At 39.7% G+C, this 24,222-nt stretch overlaps 1 protein-coding gene across 6 annotated transcripts in view; it reads left to right on the top strand.

Annotated features, from left to right (window-relative positions):
- FER (FER tyrosine kinase) overlaps positions 1-24,222 on the top strand; it is a 201,410-nt gene that overhangs the window by 63,499 nt on the left and 113,689 nt on the right. Inside the window, exon 11 of one of the 6 annotated variants that reach the window (XM_082337555.1) lies at positions 1,039-1,121. The exons of the other annotated variants lie outside the window; for them this stretch is intronic. Coding sequence (XP_082193681.1) covers positions 1,039-1,047 — 9 coding nt within the window. The 3' untranslated portion in view covers positions 1,048-1,121. Of the gene's footprint in view, positions 1-1,038; positions 1,122-24,222 lie in introns of those variants that run through there. 6 annotated transcript variants of the gene reach the window in all.

A 24,222-nucleotide genomic window follows, 5' to 3' on the forward strand; every position in this document is an offset into this window, starting at 1 on the left:
TCTCACTATAGAAATATTTCATATTGATTTGTTTTACATACTGCAGCTTTATACCGGAACCACTGATAAAACTGAGACTTGGTATGTGGGCTCTGCAGTACTTGAAAGACTTGTCAGCAGGTGGAGCTCAGTGCCAGAAAACTAGTTATGAGTGAATAATCAAAATTTTTCATCATTACATATGTTTAAAAAAGGCATATGAGACACAGAAATGTGGAGAAAAAAAAATGTGTGTTCTCATCTATTTAACATCTAAATAATCTGAAGTGGTGGTTTGGTTTTGTTCTGATTTTTTGAGGTTTTTGTACAAATAATAAAATACAACAGTAATGTAGAAAGACCCTAATGCATGGTCTTCAACAGCATGTAAGCCAATTAAAATTGCTGTGCAGCTATATTGCCCATGGAGCAACAGTACACAGTCACTGTTCTTTCTCCATATGCTCCTCAAAGGACTTCCAGTCCAGCTTGGTTGTCAGGATGGAAGGCTCTGGAGTACAGATGAGTCAGGAGGGAGACAGTAATGTCTCTGATAACGTGAACTCATGAAAGGTACACAGGGCAAAAGGAAGCTGAAGCACCATGATACCATGAAACAGCCAGTGGGATGGATCTGACTATTAATGCATCATTCTGGGAGAGTGCCATGCTGAAAACTGTACACAGTGGGGTAACAGAAAATAGGTATTAGTAAGAGATTTTACATTTCTGAATTCAGTTTTGCCTGTTGTAGCAGAATTATCAAAAAAGAAAAAAATATAAAAGTTCACTGCATATCTAATTGGTTTTACTATTTGTCATGCCTTTTTAAAAGGCTTCAGAGATCCTATTCTCAGTGATTGCTTTAAAAGTAAGATAAGCCAGCTTTAGGCGAAGATTGTGGTAAATAAAAAAATAGTTCTCAGTGGTTATGGAAGAAAAAATATTAAATGCATGAAACAGTGCTAAAGTGCTGGTTTCATTATTTGTAAATTATTCTAAAAGTACTTTTTTATTTTCCTAATGAAAATGCTTTATATTTCCATCCCTGCTTTCTAGAATCCATGACTCGGTGCTCCTTCTAATGGTGTGATCAGCAAACCGATAGTCTTAGAGTCTTCCTCTGCAGGTTTGGGTTTGAGGCAAATATTTTCAGGATTCTCACTAAAATCATAATTGGCCAATTTAATCAGTTTGTGTGTTTTGAATTTTTTAAAGTCAGTTACATAGATATGAAAGAGCATTTCCAGGAGTTGTTTGTGTGATTATAGATGCTTCATTAAATGCTTTTTAGATGATGTATTATAAAGCCCTGAAACATAACCCGCTGAGCGATATACCAGCACTCTAGAGGGTCTCCTTTTCCCATACAGTCTCAGGCTATATAGGATCTTTATTTTCAAACAGATGCAGGGCAATGGTTAGCTTCTGTGACACGACATTGCGGCAGTAGCAGAAAGCTTGATGGTAGAGATGAAGTTTTTATTTTTTTTCTTACTGACTCAGAAGAATTGGAACGTTCCTACACTTTGTAATGCATCGCCAACAGCTCCCTTGTTTATCTGTCCATGTGAGTAATTATCTACTAATTTGTGGCTCATGACATTTATGTAAAACTAAGATTATATGAAGGCATGTATTAGGAGGTGGTAGGGGAGCCCTTCCCAGTTATTTGATTTATATATTTATAAACCTTGTAGACTTCCACTGTGCTATTCCAAGATTTTAAGTTTGATATCAATAGAAACAGGGCCAAAGTAAGCCTGTGAAGCATTGGTATCCTTATCCTGTCTCTTATTTTTGTCTCAGCAGAGGAAACACTGCCAGCACAGTCATGTTGTAGAAATTGTGCCTATTAATTCATAAAAGACTTGGAAATAAACAGTTGTATTTGTTGGATGCCTGGACAGCTGAAGTTCAACTAAGTGATCTTTGCTTTGGGCCTCTTTCCAAGCTCGCTGGCTGGGACCTGTGTTTCTGGCTTACCGCCAAAACTTAACATGGAGCAAAAGTGCTCCAAATGTCAGATGCTTCTAGGAAGTGTGGAGGATGAACTCTGTTCCTCTTGCTCTCAGAATGAGTATATTCTAGCTTCTGTTTCTTTTCTTTGTAAATCCTACTTGCCTGACAGACATCAGAGGAAGAACAATCCAAAAGGTAGTAGATAAACTCAGTCGTACTTTGTTCCACATGGGTATTACTGACTGATCCAGAATTTACAAGATGGGAGGCCAATGGAGCTGTCAGGCCTCTTTCCAGTGAACATGCCTGGAATCTTCTGAAGTAAAAGATTAACCTGACAGTAGTCTTTTCATAGACTAAGACTCAGAAATTATGTATTTCTTAAGGTTAGCATATTACCTAACAAAAAGTGTTGAGCAATAACCTAGTCTTGGGGAAAGGCAAAATTAGAAGTGTGAGCGAACTTTGGGACGAATTGAGGGAGGCGACTCGTTCAGAGTAAACAAAACTCTCAGAATATTCAGAATCAGTTAACCCTCTCCATATGAAGGAGGGTGTATGTACTTGAGATAAGTACATATACTTGTCTTGAACTGCCAAAAATATTTCAAGAGCTTTCAGTTTTCCTTGAGGAAGAAGGCTTCATCATAGTAGTGTTGCAGCATTGCATACCCACTGGGGATTTGTTATTTCAGTCAAAATCTTCTCTGTGAAAGCTTCACTCAGAAGTTTCCCTTTTTAACAGAAATCACATACTGTTATCCAGCGTATGTTTCAGTATATGTTGAAATGTTTCTCTGAGTGCTGGGAGGAAAGTGGTAATTCTCTGCCAGAATTATCACCATTGGCTTCTTGCATCTTTTTCATAGCAACGGGACCGAGTTAGTGTGACTATTAAGTTCTCATAGCCTCTAGGCAACACACAGGATATAACATGATAGAATTTGGCTGCTTTAAATAATCTCCCTCCTTTTCTTTTTTTCTTTTTTAAGTGGCTGGTTAAAAATAGCCTTGTTCTTAAAGGCAATTATTATGCTTCTAAAAGTCTTAAAATCTACTATAAAATATTTCTTGGAATTAGAATTTATGGTATCAATCTAGTGCCACTGGCAGTTTGTTGCCGGATTTGAAGTGTATGATTTTATGATTTGCTTTGTGGCTTCTGCTGTTTTCTGCCATGTGGAGAAGCTTTTACCTGCTACAGACTGAGAAACCAGAATGGCAATCTAATCTATTTTTCAGAGCACTATCCTTAAGATACATTCCAGATAATTTTTTGGTCTCCTTTTTATTTTTTACTGTTGGTGATCTTTAACAATGGGGTAAATTGAAATAGCATGTTTCAGGTATCACTGATTTTTTTTTTTCTTTGGGTCATCCTGCAGTAAGATAGATGCAAAACATTTGTGGTTAACTTGGGATCCAGCTGCCTGAACATCAACATTAATGCCATTTTTAGATTGCTTGTGGTATCCTGCCTGACATCAAGCTGTGATTCATGTCTGCCGGTCCCATGTAGATGTCTTGGATAACCTAAACCCTGAAGAATACTAGATACTAATATCCAAACAGGTGAAGCCCATTTTCCAACAGACCCTTTGAAGTTCTTAGCTCGAAGAAGTCTTTAATGGTAGGGAAAATGAAAGTCCCATATGAGATGTGATAGTCACTGTAATCCAGTCAAAAAATTCCAGGATTACTTATCTCAGCTTCTTCTGAGGGAGGTGCAGAAACAGACCACAAAAAACTTATCTGACTGTTGTGTTAGGGTAGTGTGAGAAAGGCAATGACATTTGCATGAAGATAATAGTAGATATCCAGGAGTTTCTGAAACTAATGTCCTCATCCTAAGAAGAAAGAAAGCTTGGAATATCACAGCCAAGATGCATGGAAATGTGTCATTCTGGAAAAATGATTCAAGGCCTTTACTTTTGGGGCACTATTGGAACTCTGATGAATTACTTCTGTTTTTAATCAAATAACATTCCTGATCTGTAAGATTGCGTGGGTCAAAAGCAGGTTTGTTTGGGGGAAGTTACTGCAGAATTTTTCTACAAGCAAAGTAATTTTTTAATCTCCCCCCCCCAGCTTCTTAATTGCAGAAAGAAAGAGTTCCCTGACTGGAAACTAGGTTATAGATCTGTACAACTCGAAAAAAAAAAGAAACTAAAAAACTAAGTTACTGATAGAGTAGCTAAGAATGACTTGCTTGCCTCAAAGTTTTCCTTAGTCTCACTCAGTGCCTTTAATAAAAGACATTTGCTAAAAAAAAAAAAAAAAAAAAAAAAAAGTCCTCTTCCAGAATGTATTATGATTCTCTCAGCTGGAGAGAAAGAGAGAGCTCCAGCACGGGCTTGCCATGGGGTCACAGCCTCCTTTGGGCATCCACCTGCTCTGCCGTGGGGTCCTCCCTGGGCTGCAGGTGGGTATCTGCTCCACTGTTAATCTCCACGGGCTGCAGGGGGACAGCTTGTCTCACCATGGTCTTCACTGTGGGCTGCAGGGGAATCTCTGCTCCAGCATCTGGAGCACCTCCTCCCCCTCCTTCTTCACTGACCCAGGTGTCTGCAGGGTTGTTCCTCTCACATATTCTCACTCCTCTCTTCTGACTGTGGCTGGTGTCGCGCAGTTCTTTTTTCCCTTTCTTAAATACGTTATCACAGAGGAACTACCGTCACTGATGGGCTCGGCCTTGACAGACATTGGGGAAGCTTCTAGCAGCTTCTCACAGAAGACACTCCTGTAGAACCCCACTACCAAAACCTTGCCACACAGACCCAATGCCATGTGAATCAAATTACGGGGAAAAAGTCTCCTCAATTTCTTTCTTTGAGACTCGATTGCACTTTAAAGTCTCGCATAGGCAGTACCCAGAGATGACAGGAAGTGAGTCCTAAATGGTTGTTAGGGTGCAGCAAGGGGCAGCTGCTCAAAGAGGAGGGGTGATCCAGGACTGTCACAAATCCTAATTTAGGATCCTGCTGACTATGCCAATTTTTCGCAAATGGGTGATTTAGAGCACTTAAGGAATCAGCAACAACAGTATCAGCAAAAGCGGTTTTAATAAAAAGTGTGACTTAACAAAGTTCAATGGCAAAGTCCACTCTATTAATTACTGCATGGAATAATCATACAAAGGAAAATAAAGTTACATCAAGTTAGAATGATTCACAGAGAGGCCGAAGATGCAAAGAATAAGGAAGACCCTTCTGTTGAGTCACGAGGTTCAGAAAGGACCCCTTTGCTTTCTAAACTCCTAACAGGAGCTTAGGTGCGGCTAGGTCCACTCTTGGTCTCAGACTTGGTCAACAGGCTCTATCTAATGAAGTAAGGAAGACCCTCCTGTTGAGTCATGTGTTTCAGAAAGGACCCCCTTGGTTTCTAAACTCCTTCCTGAGAGAGGACTCTAGGTGCGGCTGGATCCAATCCTAGTCTCAGACTTGGACAGCAGTTTATGTCTAAAGAATTGTTCATGCAAAATTCATATAATGTTTCATTAGCATCAATTCAGAATACAATCAAAGTTGCCAAGACAAAATCAAAATTACCATACTACAAAGTTCTGCACGATATCGGTCATTTACCAAAGATCTGTCATTGGTAAAAGGTCTCTCTGTCTCGAGGAGCAACCTTGAGAGGTGTCCCAGCTCAAGGGGAGATCACCACCATGCAGCCATGCTGCCTAGCAGGGAGAGCTCCAAGAAGGCTCACTTAGGCTGTCATATTTATAGGATAAAGTGGTTGCCTTGTAGTCAAATTACATGCGATAGAAAAGGAATGCAGGAGATTCCTCATACCCACAGCTTTCTTTGTTCCTTGATAAATAAGTCTTGGAAAAGCCATCTGCTATTCATGTGTTAACTGCATGATAGGTGTTCCAAGCTCATATGCATTGATGCTCACTATGTCACTCTGCTCCTTTGTGGGTGTTCAGAAAACAGATTGAAACTGGAGGAGTTCACAGCCTGGCTACAGCTCAGGCCTTTACCTCTTCCAGAGCCTGCACCAAACCAGCGCCAGTTTGGTCAAGGGGTTGAGTGCATCTGTCACAAGGAGATGAGGGTGACCCCAGGCTAGGCAGTGCCCTCACTGATGGGGTGCCACCCCACAGGGTCTGAGCACAGTGGCAGAGCCAAATGTTAACAGTGTCCATGCGCAGCTCCAGAGACAGCAGAGCAATGCATCAGGTTCAGAGTCCAACTAGGAGTCCAGTCAGGAGCAAAAGGAGAAGGGAGTCAGAGATGGGGCTGAAGACAAGGCTATGACATGGGTCCAAAGTCCGTTCAGGATGCAGGACCAAACACAGGACTGGAGAAGGCTACAACATACGTATGAAGGATCCATCAAGGAAGCATAGCCAGAGACAAAGCTGGAAACAGGTACCTGTGATACAGCTCAGGCCAGGACTTGGTGAGCTGAAATGGGGCTGGTGGGCACATGGGCAGGGGTGGTGTGAATCTCCAGGTGAGGCTGGTCAGGGCCACTGAAGCCTATCGGTGCCCTCAGGACCCTGACATTAATATTCTGGTGGTCTCTTACTTGCTTGCCTAATGAAATAGCTGCTTTAATTTGTTGCTCTGTAGATTAGTTGAATGAGAGGATGAGAAAGTGGAGCCAGCTTAACAATTTCAAGATGCATGTGCTGTTTTACAGGTTGTCAGTGTTAGTATAATTCCATGAGAGAGAATATTCCCATGAGACTGTGGCTTTGCCTTTTTCAACACATGTTGCCACAATGATGTGTTGGGTGCTAAATCAAAGCATAAATAGTATAACAAAAAAAAAAAATACAGGATAAAAGTGATACAGTCTGAGAATTTAAAGAATTAGTAGTTATAGCTGCAAATGTTTGGTTTTGATGTGCCTCAGAATTACTTGTTTTATTTCCAGATCTTGGCTTCAAGTACTAAGATGAAATAAAGTCACTCAGTGTTTGGGTTTATAGGTAATACAAACTTCTATCATTCCCCCTTTAAATTAAATTTACCTAGTTTTGCCAAAACTTTGTGACAATGTGTAATTTCACAATGGCTAACATAACTGAAATTATCTCACTCTGGAAACCTGCATTTAGCATTTACTTAGTGACTGTTATAAAAATGAAAACAACTGTAGGTAGGAGAGAGAGAAATGGAAACTTGAATATGTTGGGGCCAAGGGGCTAAAATGTGATGCTTGACAGTCTTGACAATTTCTGTATCATGGTAACCTGAAGTTTTAATTTTCTATGCTAGCAGCTCTCTAGAGGAGCAGAACTTGTTAATTGTTATACTGAATTCATTCTGGGTGAGCAGAGAATGTCGTAATACAGGAACAGCTGATGTGACGGAGCAGGCATTACACTGAGGTGGCCGTATACCATTGTACTAAAACACAATGTGAATTTTGTATTATTTTTAAGTGAGGGAAGATGTGTTGTGAGAGTTCTACTAAAAAAAAAAAAAGTTAAAAAGTAACTTCTGGGTTAAAAAAAAAAGAAAGAAACTTTTACGTACACAAGTCTGTGTGTGAAGCCTCAGTCCTCAAGGAAAATGAAGATTCAGAACAGCTGATACAAATTCAATTTTCGTATGTTAATTAGTTTGCTGTAAAAGTTAGCTACTATTACAGCATAATGTTATCTGTACGGGGGAGACAAAAAGACAAACCTGCAGGTGGGAATTGTGAACATTTCCTACCTGATAGGATCTCCTTGCAGTGTAATCGTGCTTGTTTAGTGATAGTTGATGCAAGTTCCAGGCTACAGTAATATGTGACAAGTACATAAGTACCATTAATAGAGGAATGATTTGACTTCGGGTAATCGTTGTATGGGACAATGAAGTAGATTTTTGAAAAATGTGACTGTTTTCTTCTAAGGCTGTTCTTGTTGGGGAAACATCCTCTTAAAGGTCACTAATGTGGTTGTTAGGAGAGCTCTACTGAGAGCCAGTGTGGTAGTATCCAAAGCTGTGGCTGTGTATTAGAGTGTTTTGGTCCACTTCAGGTGCTTGCTGCTTTTGTGTGGTTGGTCTGTTCAGCCTGTGGGATTTATATATATATATATATATATATATATAATTTGTAAATTAGCACTGTTTATGTGGATCATTGTATCTACAATTTGATCTTGGCATTGAAGTGTCTCAAGGAACAGCGTGATAATGAAATGTAGCTTTATAATAGGTGATGAAAATTAGTGAGGAAATAAGGATTTTCAACCAAGATGACTGAAGTATCATCTCAGTTAGTTACTTTCTTCAACATACTTGTTAAGAAATCGATGCGTTGAGTCATATATAACTATACTCATAATCTGTAGAAATTATTGATTCTTTTTTGGGGGGAACGAAAGAAGTTTCCTCTGTAACAGAGAAGACTGGTCTTTGATTTGACAAGCAGCTTGAGGATGCTTAACAGGTACTACTGATGAGCTTTGAGGAGAGACACCTTGGTTGGACAGTCCCCTTTTAAGGCGTAATGATTGAAACATGTGAAAGATTCCTTCTGTTGACCACAGAAGAATAACAACTCAAAGTCTTTCTGTAATTCTGCAGGAGAAATGCTACCTGATTTATTTTGGCTCATTGTGCTAGATACAAGTTATGAACTTCACATTGGATAGGATTGAAATCTGTTACTCTCTGGTACCATTACTGAGACTTGCACACTGAGTCTTTCCTCCTCGATGTGTGTATTTTCCGAATAGTCTTGTTCATGTTCATGATTCATACAGCTGTGATCTGAGGTGTGATGTGAGTTCAGTGGACAATAGGCTTTACTCAGAGTAGAATTTGAACACTGCCCATTTATTTGGTTTACATTTTTGTTCTGTTTAAATTGGCATGTATTTGTGGTGTTATTTACTTAGTGTGTAAAAATGTCTAACACTATGTTGGTTTGCTATTTCCCTTATTTGAAAAAGTAGTGGGCATTTGTGTATGCATGTTTGTTCTGAACAAAAATAGTATATTTCAAGTAGTTATGCCAGTATATATTATTTATAGAAAGAAAAGCTTAGTTTTAAATTGGCACCCTACAAAGATTACTCATTAAGCCTACCTCAGATATTCTGCTAAAGTTGTGTGTTACAAGTTGCTCTATCATTTTATCTATTAATATGCCAGCTGATTTGTTAATGAACTGATGCAGGAATCTGTGTAAACCAAAAGTAAACATCACATTCTGACTGTCCTAGCTGTCAAACAGAAATACCTGATCAAATTTGAATCTAGTCGTACTACAAAATGTTTCTCAGTTTTACTCTTTAATACAGCTAATGTAAATGTGGATCTGGCTGAGATCCTGTTGTGTCCCATCTGACTGAAGCTGTTCCAGGTTAACTCTGTGAAGCTTTGTTTTACTGTGATAAAACAAATGCATCTTCTCACAATGTGATTTTCAAAACAAGATACAATCGCCAGTCCATATTTAATAACTCTGTTTATTGGGGGAAGAAAAAGGCTTTACATCCTGTCAGATCACATAACGTGTAATGCTATTTGACGTCGCTTGACACAGCATTTGGCAGGGTCACTTCTTAGAGCCAGTCAGTGAGTCATAAGAGGGATCTTCATTGGTAGGTGCCAGTTTTTTGGCAGAGGTGTGGAGAGGGCAGAATCCCACAAATGTTACCTTAAACCGGTCAGAACAGTATGGTAATAAACTTACAGACAATGCACCTCTGGTGAGTTCACGTAGTGGGTGGCTGGGGAGACCGGATTCTTCATGGCCCTCCTGGAACTTTTTTTGAGGTTAGGGAAGAACCTGGGGGCTCCCCCCTGATGGATTACTATCTTCTGTGAGTTTACATTGACCTCTGCTAAGCTGGGTTGCAAATCCCTGCCTGCAGCCTGGGAGTCTGCAGCTATTGAGTATTTAGTTCTTGGTGTCTTGTGAACCCTGGAACGACTTATGGTTACTTGTGGATTTCAAGGTCATACAATATAGAGAGGATGTTCTTGTCCTCTATTCCTTCCTTACATGTTGAATTCTAGCCACTGTTCCCCTAGCAGCTGTTGGCACTTCAGCGTATAGCTGCTTCAGTGTCTCTAGCCCTTTTCCAGGGACCAGACTTTTTGGGGCTTAAATGCCTAAAATCTGGACTCCACCACTAGATTTCTCAGACACGTTTCTTTAGCATGCATTACTCTGTGTATCTGTGACTAAAAAGCAACAAAATCCAAACTCCAGCTTTTTGAATATATATTTAATGAGATCTGGAAAGACCATGTCATTCCTTCAGTTACTGAGTAATGCATTCTAATTAAAGTAATTGGCCTGTATACTAAGTGCAGTCGCTAACAGCATGCTGTATTCAGTTCATGCTATGTTTATAAATACTGTATTTGGGTATCTTTCGAGCTGCATAACCCCCAGTTGGCACAGTGCTCTGCTTTATTGGTTGATGCACAGACTATTTGCTCCCGTAGCTTCAGTTTTCACTTTAGGCAGCTGGTACAGCATCCAGTTAGTTGCTTCAGTTGTCTATCGATGTCTTCTCCTTTGGATGCAAAATGCTGAACTATAACGAGATGCAGTCCACCTTAGAAAATCTCCTTTTGGAGGGAACCTTTGCTTGAGTTGAGGACAGGTGAAACTTTGTTTTCAGTATCTTCAGGAATAAAACCTCCAAACTGTCCTTCTCATTGACCCCTTACCTTTGCTCTGTATCCCCTGCATTTTTCTGGAACATCTTTTGACTAGCCTCCATGGCAGCAATAATTCACCTGCTTGTAGGTCATAGCTGTAATTTTTCTCTTTGCTGCCTTCTAATCCCCTCCCTACAAACTGCCAGACAGACGTGCTGTATGAGATCATGTTTCGTCAGGATGCTGATGCCGTTGTAGTCAGTGGACCAGAGGAGCTTTGCCTGTGCGGATCAGGAGTAAAGGATTGAAAACAGTTAATGCTTTGTGCCTTGCTGAAATGTGGCTTGACTTCCTATCTGGAATTTTGGATGTTTAAAATAACCAGAACACAGGCTTTTGCTAGTAGTGAGAAAAGGAGAACAGTTTGTGTTTCTTAGTCTGCAGGGTATGTAAGTATACATAGATTTCTGGCAAGCCTATTACTGTTATTTTAAGTTTGTGGTTAGTAAAGATAACTTCCAGTTCCAGGTGGCATTCTTTGGCATGTGCACTGCTCTCCAGGGATTCACCAACATGCTTGTGGTAGCTGTGGGTGATCTTCATAATTTCCTGACTTCAGCTACTGACTGTTGCAGAGACCATTAGGCATTGAGGTTTTTTGGCCATTTTGTGCAACATTTTTCATGTTCAACACTCCGGATCCTCACATAAAAATGCCAGGATGTTTTATTTATATCTGCTTAATCTGCCGAGTTCATTGTGTGGTGCACTGTATGCATAGTTTGGTCCTTCAGTCACCTGCACTGTGAAATTGTTCGTGCATCATACAAAATGTAGCCTAGAGGTTCTTTACCTGTGGCTTTGTGTTATTAGCCCATATAGCTGTCTTTCACCAATTTTTTCCTCTGTTGAAATTGCCCTGTTTTGCTGGCTCTCTTGAACATAGGTTAGCAGGGATGACTCTACCTCTTTTTATTTGGTCAGTGGTTGTAATGAAGTTCTGTTAGTTCTTAAGCAATATTTATTAGTTTGAAGAGTTAGGTGTTAACTTTTTTCAAAGTTAAGCTATCTACTGGCCACCTAAAACTTTACCATGCAATTGAGGAAGTGCTATTACGGAATATTGTAATTTGTTAACAACTGCCAAAACCACTGCTGGCCTTTATACTCTTTGTGGAAAACTGAATATATGAAAACTTCAGGACGTAGAATTTATTTTCTACGCTAATGTCTGTCTTGATGGAGGAAAACTGATCAGTTGATGTTTTATCACAATTTAGTCAAATAGAGATGAAGTTTTCCAACTACTAATAAAGCAGCATAACATATGGGTGTATTTAAAAGAAATGCGTTTCTTCCAAGCTCAGGTTTTGGTTTTTGTTTTTTAACTTGAAAGGGGGATGGCAAGATCAATGTGTGTGTGTGCGCGCGCGCGCTTATATAACCAGTTCTAAAACATATTTCACATTGAAGACTTCATCGTTTCAAATGGCAGCTATAGTGTTGATCTTGATTACAACTCTGGGGCAGCAGTTCTAGCCCTACTGTGTTTCTCTGTTCTTCTGTAGAATTTGAATCATACACGCATGAAACTATTTCAGCCGGATGTATACAGTAATAAAGTACAGAATAGAACTAGCCTCTTTGCATCAAAAATGTTCCTAAGAGTTGTTAACTTTAAATGATTTGTGGATGCACATGTATTTCTAGCTAATAAAGCATCTGGTTTTCATAGCCATCTGACAAACTGTAATGTTTAGATGATGGAAGTATAAAATTTCCTCACAGTTGGTTTGCTTTGCATGTTTTATGTTCTCTTAACATTTTTTCTCTAACATATTTTGAGCTTTACGTTGTCTCTAAATTTATGGTTATATTCTTGAAATTTCAAGTCACGTTCATGAAATCTCACTGATTCACTGATTGCTTATTCTGATGTTGTTAGTACATGTAACTGCCAAACCATAAACGCTGGTTTCTAGGCTAAAGATTATATCTGGCTTAGGAAGATGAAAATGTTTGGAAACAGGGAGAGTATTTGAAGAAATGTAATACATTCCCACTCCATTTGTATACTCTTACCTCGCATCCATTCTTGACTGTGGTTCAGGTTGTTTTGGTCACTTCTTGCCTGGAACAGTGGCAGTAGTTCATTCACTGCCCTTTGGCTTGTTGTGGTTCTTGGTTTTCTCGAGTGGCAGCACAGCCTGAATGTTGAGCAAGATGTTGTCCTGGCAGATGGTGACTTTGACCAGCAGCTAGTTCATTGTCTTGTTCTTTTGGATGGTGAGCTGCCAGAGGATGTGAGAAGATGTAGGTTTTCTTGCTTTTGTGAACAGTAGGTACGGCGGTACAACTAGGAGCACTCAGTATAGTCTGTCTTATGTTCTTCCGTTGCAACTTCATGAGCTTAGACAGAATTATAGTAAGAGAGGCCTTGTGTGTATATTCAGGGATCTGTTACTGTAATGTGACAATGATAGCCAAGGAGGAGGAGGATCATGTTATGACCAGTTACTTCCCTTTCAGCTGTAGCAAGCTTGATTACTTGAAACTGGTAAAGTCATAGTGTAAAAATTAATAAAATATTTGTACATTCAGTTAATAATAGCATTATTGATTAATAACCGTGCTCTTGAAATCAGTGAGATAATTCTTATCTTTACATAAAAAGACTGTTTAGTATATAATAATTAAAATGTACCGTGGTTCTGGAAACATTATTGCTAGCCCACCTTAAGAGGTACTCTACTTCCTTAAAGACGTCTAATACATATTTGTGTGTTTGGAAGATTTACTAATCATTTCAAAGATGAAGGTGACATTTCCCTGACATTTCATATGTAGCTTGAAAAATTGGTCCTCTGAAACTCTAATTAAAACAGAAAATATGGTGCAGACAACTTAACTCTACATTCTGTTCTGATAGATAAGTCATTCAAAAAGAAAGCAAAGGGTCAATCATAGTATTCATGCTCCTTTTTTAAAAATTAATTTATTATTACACAGAGCGTTTACTGAAATCTGTGGCTTTCCTAAGTAAAATCTGCCAAAGGCTTTCAGGTTTTTGTCTCCAAAAAGTTCACCAGTCTCTTGTTTAATGCTCTTTCTTATTGCTGTTTCCCTGAACAAAAAAAATTACTTTCTATCCTCTGTTGCACCTTCAAAGTTCTGGTATATAAGTAATCACAAGAGCAGAAAACTTTATTTGGAATTAAAGCAAATATTTTTTGATAGGAAGTTGAATGAATTCCTTGACTTGTTATAAATTATATATATTATTTCTAACAGTCTTTTTTTTTCAATATTAGCATCTTATTGTGTAATTACATTCCTGCAGACCAGATTGTAGTAACAGTGCTTCATTTCAAGTATACTAGTAATGACCTCTGAGATACCACTCAAAATAAGGTCTAAATGTTCCTGAAGATATCAGGTCACTATTTACTTAGTAATCAAAGCCAAAAAATATGCTAGAAATTTTCAGGAAAGGAACAGAGAATAGAGAAGAAAACATTACATCACTGTATAAATTGATGTGCACCTGCTTCCCAAATGCTTTAGAAATGCAGAATAATTTAAATTGGATGAGATCTCAGGGAGGCCATCTGGTCCAGCTTCTTGCTCAGAGCAGAGTCATCTTTGATGTTGTATCAGGCTGCGCAATGCCTTGTTGCAGCTCCAGTGATGGAAGTCTCTCTGGGCAACCTGTTTAAGTATTTGATCACTGTCCTCATTCTGACTTTGTTTTCAGTATCTAACTGGAATTTTTTTTCAATGGAAATTGTCTTTTGCTGCTTGGGCTTTTGCTGTGTACCACCTAGAAGAGTCTGGCTCCATGTAGCTGCTTTTGTTTTCAGCTCCCTAAATTACAAATTTGATGTTGGAGAATTCAGAAAGACAAAATAATGCTCAGATACGTGGAGGAGCTTCTGTAGAATTAGTGAATAAGTAGATTGGGCTTTTCAGACTTGAAAATGTGATAGAGGTGTATACAGTGTGTTAGGTGACGTGGAGAAAGTGAATAGGGAATAATGATTTTTCACTGTTTCTTCAGAAGCAAGAAGCAGGGACCATCAAGTAGCCACAGTAGGCAGGCAAACATGTGCTTCAAAAACATGTAATGAAGTTCTGCAACTGGTTGCTACCGAAGTGAGTTGTAATAGTTTATATAGATTCAGAAAGCAGCTGAAAAAATTTATGGAAGGAAAATCATTCCATGACTGTTACATGTAGAAGCATCACAACTTATACTACTAAGGCAAATCTTATACCACAGATCTTCAGAGAACAAGGATATGCTCTGAAGAATTATCATTCTCCTTTTCTTACAGGCCATTAGGCCACGGGCATTGCCTGGGATTTATCTTTGGTCTGAGAAAATATAGCTCTTCTTAAATTTCATGCCAGGAAGTCTTGTTTTTCAGGCTACCCCCTGCAATTCAGAAGGTGGAACATTAATTTACATCCAGTGCAGTGTTTTACAATATGTGTATGTCAATTATGCATAATTTGTGCTGCTTTGGAAGGTGTTACTTGTGATTAAAACAGAAAATGTTACCTTATCAAAAAATGATTTTTGAATAGCTGTGTTGTTTAATTGGTTTCACTGTGTACTTGAGATATTTTTAATTAGCTTTGAATGTTTTAATTTTTAATAACTCTATGTTACATCCTCATGGCTCTGCACAGTGCTGCTCCCAGTTCTAGATATCTACAATAGCAAACTAAGAAAACGCATATTATAATTCCTGGGAAGGTGCTCTGAAGATAGATGATCAAATAAGCAGCTCATATTCAGCCAGCAACTTATTCCCTGTGTGAGTGCCATAGTAATAGTTTAAAATACCCTGTTTTGTTTGGTAAAGACAGCATGATTCTTTATCTGGTTTTCTACGTGTGAACTTTCTGAGATACCCAGTTCTGTCATGGATGAGAAAAAAAAAACATGAGAGGTATGGGATTAGTCTTATTTCTGAAATAAAATCATAGATTTCAGGGACATCAGGCATGTTCTACTGTATGCTCAGGTTTTAGTATGTGTCAGCATTTATATCTCCTTTAGTATGTGCTAATACCTATAAAACATACACAAAAAGATTTTGTGGTTAGTGTATCCACTCATCAATAGGCAGGCCAGAGTTACTGTCATAGTCTAAGTTTATTACATGTTTCTGGGACCTCTCCTCAATAACTTTTAATCTCCACTGCTGAAGTGACTAACGCAGAGGATAATTTTCAGAAAATTATTTTCTCTAAAGCTTCCTTGAAGAACTCTTGCTTATAAATCACAAAACTCCATTCTCATGCCAGATATCTATAGCCTTCTAAGAGCAAAAATCTTCCTTGTTCTCCCCATTATCTAAATTTGAAGCCTTAAGATGAATGTTGTTATTGCACCTTTTTCATCAGGGAAATCGTATCTTCAAATCATAAAATGAAGCTAGCATTCACTTTACGAAAAGGAGAGCATCTTAATTGCTCTGGCAGATACTGTCTGGCATGTCTTTTTTATCTGTAAGTTCATTGAATCATAGAATCATAGAATGGTTTGGGTTGGAAGGGACCTTAAAGATCATGTGGTTCCAAACCCCCTGCCATGGGCAGGGATACCTTCCACTAGACCAAGTTGCTTAAAGCCCCATCCAGTGTGGCCTTGAACACTTCCAGGGATGGGTCATCCACACCTTCTCTGGGCAACCTGTTCCAGTGCCTCACCACGCTCATAGTGAAGAATTTCTTCCTTATAGCAAATCTAAATCTACCCTCTTTCAGTTTAAAGCCGTTACCCCTTGTCCTATCGCTACATGCTTTTGTAAGAAGTCCCTCTCCAGCTTTCTTGTAGTTTCCCTTCAGGTACTGGAAGGCGGCTATAAAGTCTGCTCAGAGCCTTCTCTTGTTCAGTCTGAACAAACCCACTCATCCTGGCCTCATAGGGGAGGTGCTCCAGCCCCCTGATCATCTTCATGGTCCTCCTCTGGACTCACTCCAACAGGCCCATGTCCTTTTTAAGTTGGGGGCCCCAGAGCTGAATGCAGTACTCCAGGTGGGGTCTCAAAATGACAGCAGAGTAAAGGGGCAGACAACACAGCTTGGTGTTGTTGGCAAACTTGCACTCAATCCCACTGTCCATGCCTCCAACAAAGATGTTAAACAGCACCAGTCCCAATACCGACCCCTGAGGAACACCACTCATCACTGGTCTCCACCCGGACATCAAGCTGTGGACTGCAACTCTTTCAGCACGACCATCCAGCCAATTCCTTATGCACTGAGTGGTCTGTCCATCAAATCCATGTCTCTCCAATTTAGAGACAAGGACGTCATGTGGGAGAGTGTCAAACGCTTTGCACAAGTCCAGGTAGATGACGTCAGTTGCTCTTCCCTTATCCGCCAATGCTGTGACCCCGTTGTAGAAGGCCACCAAATTTGTCAGGCCTGATTTGCCCTTAGTGAAGCCATGTTGGCTGTCACCGGTCACCTCCTTATTTTCCATGTGCCTTGGCACAGTTTCCAAGAGGATCTGCTCCGTGATCTTGCCAGGCACAGAGGTGAGACTGACTGGCCTGTAGTTCCGTGGGTCTTCCTTTTACCCCTTTTTGAAAATGGGGGTTATGTTTCCCCTTTTCCAGTCAGTGGGAACTTCACGGGGCTGCCACGACTTCTCAAATATGACAGATAGTAGCTTAGCAACTTCATCTGCCAGTTCCCTCAGGACCTGTGGATGCATCTCATCAGGTCCCATGGACTTGTGCATCTTCAGGTTCCTTAGATGGTCTCGAAGCTGATCTACTGCTACAGTGGGCACTTCTTCATTCTCCCAGTCCCTGCCTTTGCTTACTGTGACTTGGACTTGAGCACTTGCTGGTGAAGACTGAGGTAAAAAATTCGTTGAGTACCTATTTATAATACCTGTATGTACATAGTCTGGCTCATTTTTTTAGCAATATGCAATATATGCTGCATTGTCTGTTGTCCCTCTTAGTGCTAATCATCCACCTTTTGATCAGTAGACATAGTGTTACTATTTGCCTGTAGCTCAGAAGCATTAATACTGTTTTATCTTTATCTTAGATCTCTCTCCAGCTTCTTACTTCCTTGCTTTTCTAAAAAGAGTATGGATTATTTTTCTTTCGTAATAACATCTAAGATACAGCCATTTTCCTGCATTTATGCAGCTAAAAAGCTCTTTTGGGCTTTTATGTTACGCAGTTCAATTCAAGCAAAATCTTTTGCTCTGTTGCTTTGTCTTGTTCATGTTCATTCAAAATAGCATTGCGAATATGATTCTTACAGCCTGTCATTTTGACTGTGTCACACTTCTGGGTGTATTGTATTATTTTTTCATGTACTCTATTTGCGGTGATTTTACCCAGTGACAGAACTGTATGTCTGGCAAAAGGGAGATTTTTGCCCACAGGACCCTAACAGTTGTAGTGCATAACCACAGGAGCTAAATTCTAGTGAAAAATCCATTAAAATGGACAGGACCTCATGTTGCACAAAATCCCCCAAAGTGAACATACACAACACAGAAGCTTGGCTTTCTGTGTATTACATATAAAGATGCACCTGTGGAAATCCTCAAGCAAAATAAGGATTGCTTTTTTCCTGCATTTTTCAACTGTCCTGAATCCTGTGCTTCTTTTTTGGTTCTCACCCTTTTTTGTTCCTCTCTGCATCTTGTCAGAAGAGAAAAATGCAAAGTAAAATTAAGAGCGCCAGAGTGGTTGTCTTGTGCTGTGACATCTCTTTAGAAGAGCTGAGGTAATTGTTTCAACTATTAAGAAGGAAAAAGAGAACTGGAATGAAAAGGTTAGCTGAGGTGTATACAACTGGGAATGGGGTTTCAGCATTCCTTGTTCTGTGGCAGAAGAATCATAACACTGCTGCATCCAAAACTGGTTGCTTGTAAAATATGACAGAGCACTGTAATCTGAAGGTTACAAGTACTTGCTGTCAATCAGTTTCTCAATAAAAGAATTATTTGTCTTCGTAAGTCCTTTCTATATTATTTGGAAATAAAAGCAGTAGTGTTTTGCGTTATTTACCAAAGGGGATAATGACAAGAAGTCCCATCCATAAAACAGCTGCTTGTATTCCATATGGAAGTTCATCAGTCTTGTGTCATTCCACGGTAAGTAGTTGGATTTTCAGCAGTTTTGCTAGATGTAGCTGTCCAATGGATAGAAAATTTCATGACCTGTTCTAAGTGCCAGTCCCAAGTCTGGTGGAGATTCATTTTAATTCATTCGGGAGAGTGATTAGAAATATGGCTAGTCCTAGAAAGGAAATATCAGTCAGTGCATTTTTCATAATTCCTTGTATGATGTGCTCTTGTGCCACAGGTACATTTAAACACGGTCAAAGAAATAGATTAAAAATGTTCTCTAACGACAATATATATATTTTCATACATATCTAGCTTCGTAATGGTAAACTACAATTTATTCTGTAGTAATTCAGTCGTTGCATAAAATATTATGGCCCACAGATTAGTTTTCTTTTTAATGAAATTGGTGTAGTATAAAATAAAGGAAGTGACAAATCGTGCTACCGTTTTACTAATATCTCTGAAAGTAATTCATTTAAACTAAAATGAAACTGAATGAGCTAATATGTTTTAGTAGCTGCATTGTGTATGCTAGCAAGCATACTACTCCATAATGTTCTCTACAGCATCTTTGATGCAGAACTCCTAATTCGTTTCCAGCATCCTTCTCAAGTTTGTTAATCAAATAATAACATGTCTTACAAGTTTGTCTGAGGCATATGTGGTGACTACATAGCCAGCATGGTGTCGTAATGCTTGCCAGACTGCTGTTGCTGCCTCCCCCACCTTTTCAGGAGAGGTTCCTCCGATCAGAATATCATCTGTGTATTGATACAGTTTTACATCTTGAGGGAGTGCAACTGTTTGTAAAAGTTCGGCAAGCACAGCATGAGCAATCGTAGGTGAATGTTTATATCCCTGTGGGAGTCTGCTAAAGGTGTATTGTACACCTTTCCAAGTAAAAGCAAATTTTTCTTTATCTTTTTCTTGTAAGGGGATCATAAAAAGCATATCTTTTATGTCTAATGTTGCCATCCACGGGTGTGCAGCTGCTTGTAGTGTGGCAGTTAAAGTTGCAATATTAGGCACTGCAGCTGTTAGTGGGGCTGTGTTGGCGTTTAAACACCGGTAATCAATTAGTAGTCGCCATCTCCCATCCGGTTTTCTAACTGGCCAAACCGGTGAATTATATGGGGAGTGGGTTCTGGAAATAATATGTCGTTTTTCCAAATCAGGTATTACTTCAGAAATTCCAGCTCGTGCCGCAGCAGAAATTGGATATTGTGGGACATTAGTAATCTTTGAATCAGGGAGTGCTAGAGCTGCGTGGAGCAAGCGCACTGTAGCAACTTTCCGGTATTCATTTGGCTTAGGATCGATATGTGAGCCGAAGGACCACATGCTGCTGTCCGGCAAGCGCCAAGTTCATCCGCTCAAAACATCAAATCTCAAAATGTTTTCATCATTATCTTTAACTGCAAAGTGAATAGAGGACATACGCTTTTCTCCAGGGAGCCATAAATTAGCCTTAGAAGTTTTGCAAACAGCACTTGCTCCGTTTACTTCAGTAACTTTTAAGTCTTTGCTGTCCAGGTCGTATACCTAGCTTCTCAGCATCCTGTTGTGTTAATATGAAAATTTGTGCCCCTGTATCTATTAGAAATTTTGTTAATTGTTGTCGAGGCCCGACTGGGATTAAAATGTATGGGCCATTATTATTTATCCATTGATAGGATTCCACTTGCCAGACAGACAGACCCAGTTGTCATCTGCATGCTACTAATTTTTTGATTTTGAATTTTGGGGAAGAAAAGGGCTGTCATCTCTTTTTCAAGTTTGAGTATTTGGGGTGTTAGAAATGTTTTCTCCTGGATTATGTTTTTGCAGGTTGTCTTTGAAGCATACTTTTTGGAATGTCTAATGCTAGTGCTTGATGATACAGTTCTTTCCACCTGGAGTGGCAATCAGCAGGTTTTGGGACTTGGGAGTTATGTTGGGATGTTTGCTTAATTTGTCTAACATTACGGCCTGTATTTTTGGTCTCACTAGACAGATCATCCCATCCAATGTCTCGCCCATGATTTATAATGTCATGCATTAATGTTCCCCAGGAGGGGAGATTCCTACGTTCCAGGGGTTCATCTCGTTCCTCAGCTACTCCTGTTATTTCCAATAGATCATTGTAATTATTGTCTCTCCTAATTTCATCCCTTCTAGCCACAAGGCAGGGTTTAAGCATAGGGGGGCCTCCTCTGATTAATGGTTTTAGTAAGTTATGATCTACAGCCACCGATATGGGAACATCAAGGAAACAACATTCATGTATGGCCTGAATACAGGCGGCTTTTGTGACACCAGTTCTAAGTTCATCCAGGGCTAATAGGGATTAATACAGGCTCTCCTCTTTCCAATACATCTATTCCACCAGCCCAGTATGCCACTCTACTTGTTAGCGAGTGAGGATCATTTTGGGGGGTCAGGACCAGAATTTAAAAAGACACCAGGACCCCAGTATCCATTGGCTTCACTGCCATTTAGTAGAATTCTGTCTCCCCCAGTCAAAGATACTCGCTACAAATACTATGTTTCACTTTCACCTGGCTTACGGCCATAACATTCTTGTAAATTGGCCAACTGAAGTGAATCAAATGGAGCTGTTTTTCGGGTATGGTTTCCCACTCCACTCCAAGGTCCAGTAGTTTCTTCTGTTTTAATGATGGGTCTGGCTTTGTATTCAGGAGGGTTTGGAGGAAGAACCCAATTGTTTTCCCCTGGTCTGCTATCATCGGGGTCCCCCCATATGTCTCCATCCCACTCATCGGAGGATAAGATCAATTTCCCAATTTGTGTGGTGTTAGGGGGATGGGGAGCCCACTGTATAATTTTTTCGACCCTTTCTGCCATCTTTCGTTTTTCTTCTCTTTCCTGCTGTAACTGCTGTTGCAGTTGGTCAGTTCTTAGGGACAGTAATGACTCAGCTTTCTTTCTGCCTTCTACTTCTTCCCTCAGATCTTTTTTCTCTTTATCAGATTTTATCCTATCCTGACAGGCAGCTTCTAAGCAGGTACCCAGCATTTTGCAAATTATTCCTTTTTCTTTACTCTCTTTTACATTAGCCCTGGCCATCTGTAGTTGTTTTTCTACAGCTTCCCAGTCATGCCAGTTGTCAGTAGCCCATTCATCTGAGAATTTAGGAAGCGGATTTATTCCATTTTTTTGTAAGTAATCAGTGACACTACTTGCCATCCTGCCAACTATGCCAATTTGTCGCAAATGAGCGGTTAGGTCCCTTAAATAATCACTGCCACAGATATTTCTAAATAGTGATTTTAATAGAAATTTATAAAAGGGTGATTTAAAGTTCGATGGCAAGGTTCACTCTATTACTTATTAAATGAATAGAATATATGGAGGGAGAGAGACAGAGAGAAAATGGAATACAAGGTGAGGGGTAAAGGAGGCCCTCCCATTGAGTCATGAGGTTCAGAATGGACCCCCTTGCTTTCTAAACTCCTTCTCAGAGAGGAGCCTAGGTCCACCTGGATCCAATCCTAGTCTCAGACTTGGTCAACAGTTTATGTCTAAGATTATATGTATTTAGCAGCAACTTAGGTTTATTCACAATAAGGAGAGAATCACAAGAATTTAGTAGTAACTAATCATTGGTTACTCTAGCACCTGCAAAGTGATTAAATAAAGTTTGCTACAGTACACACACACACAATATCACACAAAAGGCCTAATAAAACAATACCTCTTAAAATCCCTTGCGAGTTTGATATGCGCAGATAAAGATACCCATCAAAAATTCCCCTTGAGTTCAGTGAAATACTCACTTCAGTGATTGTCTCAATGGGCGAAGGGTTGAACCTGAAGAAGTGAAGGGTACTGGAGGTCAGCCCAGGTCCTGTTGCCAGGCCTCCATATGCAAACTTAAGAGTTCACAGCTCTGAGAGGCATCCCCACTCAGAGGGAGACACTGGCACAGCCCACTGTGGTCCAGAAGAACTCAAAGGGTCTCCCGTGGTACTGCTGTTGATAGGGTTGTGAGATGATTGACTTTAGGTGTTGTTAAATTTCCATTCTGGCCACAGCTGCTGTCAATTATCGCTGAGTTCTCATTAATCTCAGCAAGGCAGGTACGATCTTCCCGAACTGATCCGCCTGAGTTACGATCCACAATGAGGTGTTCCCAAGCTGTCAAGGTGTGACTGATTATGCCAAGTGGGATCAAGGCATTCTTGTTCCCCAGCTCAACCATGCAAGAGTGCCTGGTACGACCAAGGGGTGCCTGGTTGCCAGACTCATTGCTCAGAGGCCAAGCCTTGGCAGGGGTCCCTGTGGTCGTAAGGTGGTTGAGAGGAAGCTGGGCAGGGGATGCACCACCACACATGCTTGTTCTGGTTTGTCAGATGTCTGACCTTTGTTGGAATGAGTATTGTGTGGAATTATAATGAACTTTTCTTCCGGAGGACACAGAGAGTCTCTGCTCTCTGTTGGCTTCCTTCAGGAATTTTAAATAACCTAATATCCTGAGATAATCCTTTCCTCTACTAAATCCTTTGCTAAATTGTGAGAGCCTTGGCTGAGAGATTCAAAATTCAATGTGGCTAGGGTGGAGATCACTGAAAGACAGCTCTGATGTGTATTTCCTTTTATTTTGGAAAGCAGACTTGAAATAACACCCTGACTTAACTAATGAGACCATACACACACATATATAAATATATATATATATATATATGTATGTATAAAAGTAGATGGGCTGTCCTGGGTTGTATTCTTATACTAGTTTAGAAAAATATTTATACCTAATATGCATAAAAAAATCTATTCACACTGGTGAATATACTGTTCTCAGTGAAAACTGGTTTCCTGCAAGATCTAATGAGTCCTTCTAAGGTGGTCTGCAGCTGAGCAATGGCAAAAAAACCTCAGTAGAACACTGTTGTTGCTCTTCCGTTTTATTCAGGTTGCCCTAAAGATACTTAAATGGAATAAATAAACTTAGTACAGGCTGCAGTTGTGTTTGTCATGTGTTTGATAATGCCTGCTGTGCAGACAAATTATGAGTCTTCATTGCTGTAAGATACAGAGTAGTTTCAGTATGTCAGAGGGAAGGAAGGTGCTATGAAAATACTAAACAGTGTTTACAAATGTATTGCAGTTTGAACAGGTCATGCACTACCTTTTGAACAGAGCCAAAGTTTATCCCTTAAATCTGCATTTTAATGCTCATTCTATTTAATGCGACTATTAGCCTCTATATATCATTTGGTGGTGCTTATCAAAGTCCTCTAGTGGGGCTCAGTCCATGAGTCTTTCTGGTACTTTGAGTCAAAAAACCCTCTTGTTAAAAACATTTTATGTAAGAGAAACTGGTGAATATAGAACCTTACTTGTAGTTTGACATTGTCATGAGATAAGCATGCTATTAGTGTAAAATAGGAAGAAAACTCCTGAGTTTGTTTAGGGGAAGTGTAGTGGAATTCATGCACCTTTTGGTAACTTATTTTTTTTGTGTCATATAAGAAGTAAATATTTAATTGCAGTTAAATCTCATGGCTCACTTCTAAAGAGAAGTGTGAAATGGGTGGATCGTTCTACACCCAGCAAGCATGCAAGCAAAATTAGACTGTGTGTCCCTGTATTGATAAT

This window comes from Platalea leucorodia (genome assembly GCF_965183815.1).
Source record: "Platalea leucorodia genome assembly, chromosome: Z".
Lineage (NCBI taxonomy): Eukaryota > Metazoa > Chordata > Aves > Pelecaniformes > Threskiornithidae > Platalea > Platalea leucorodia.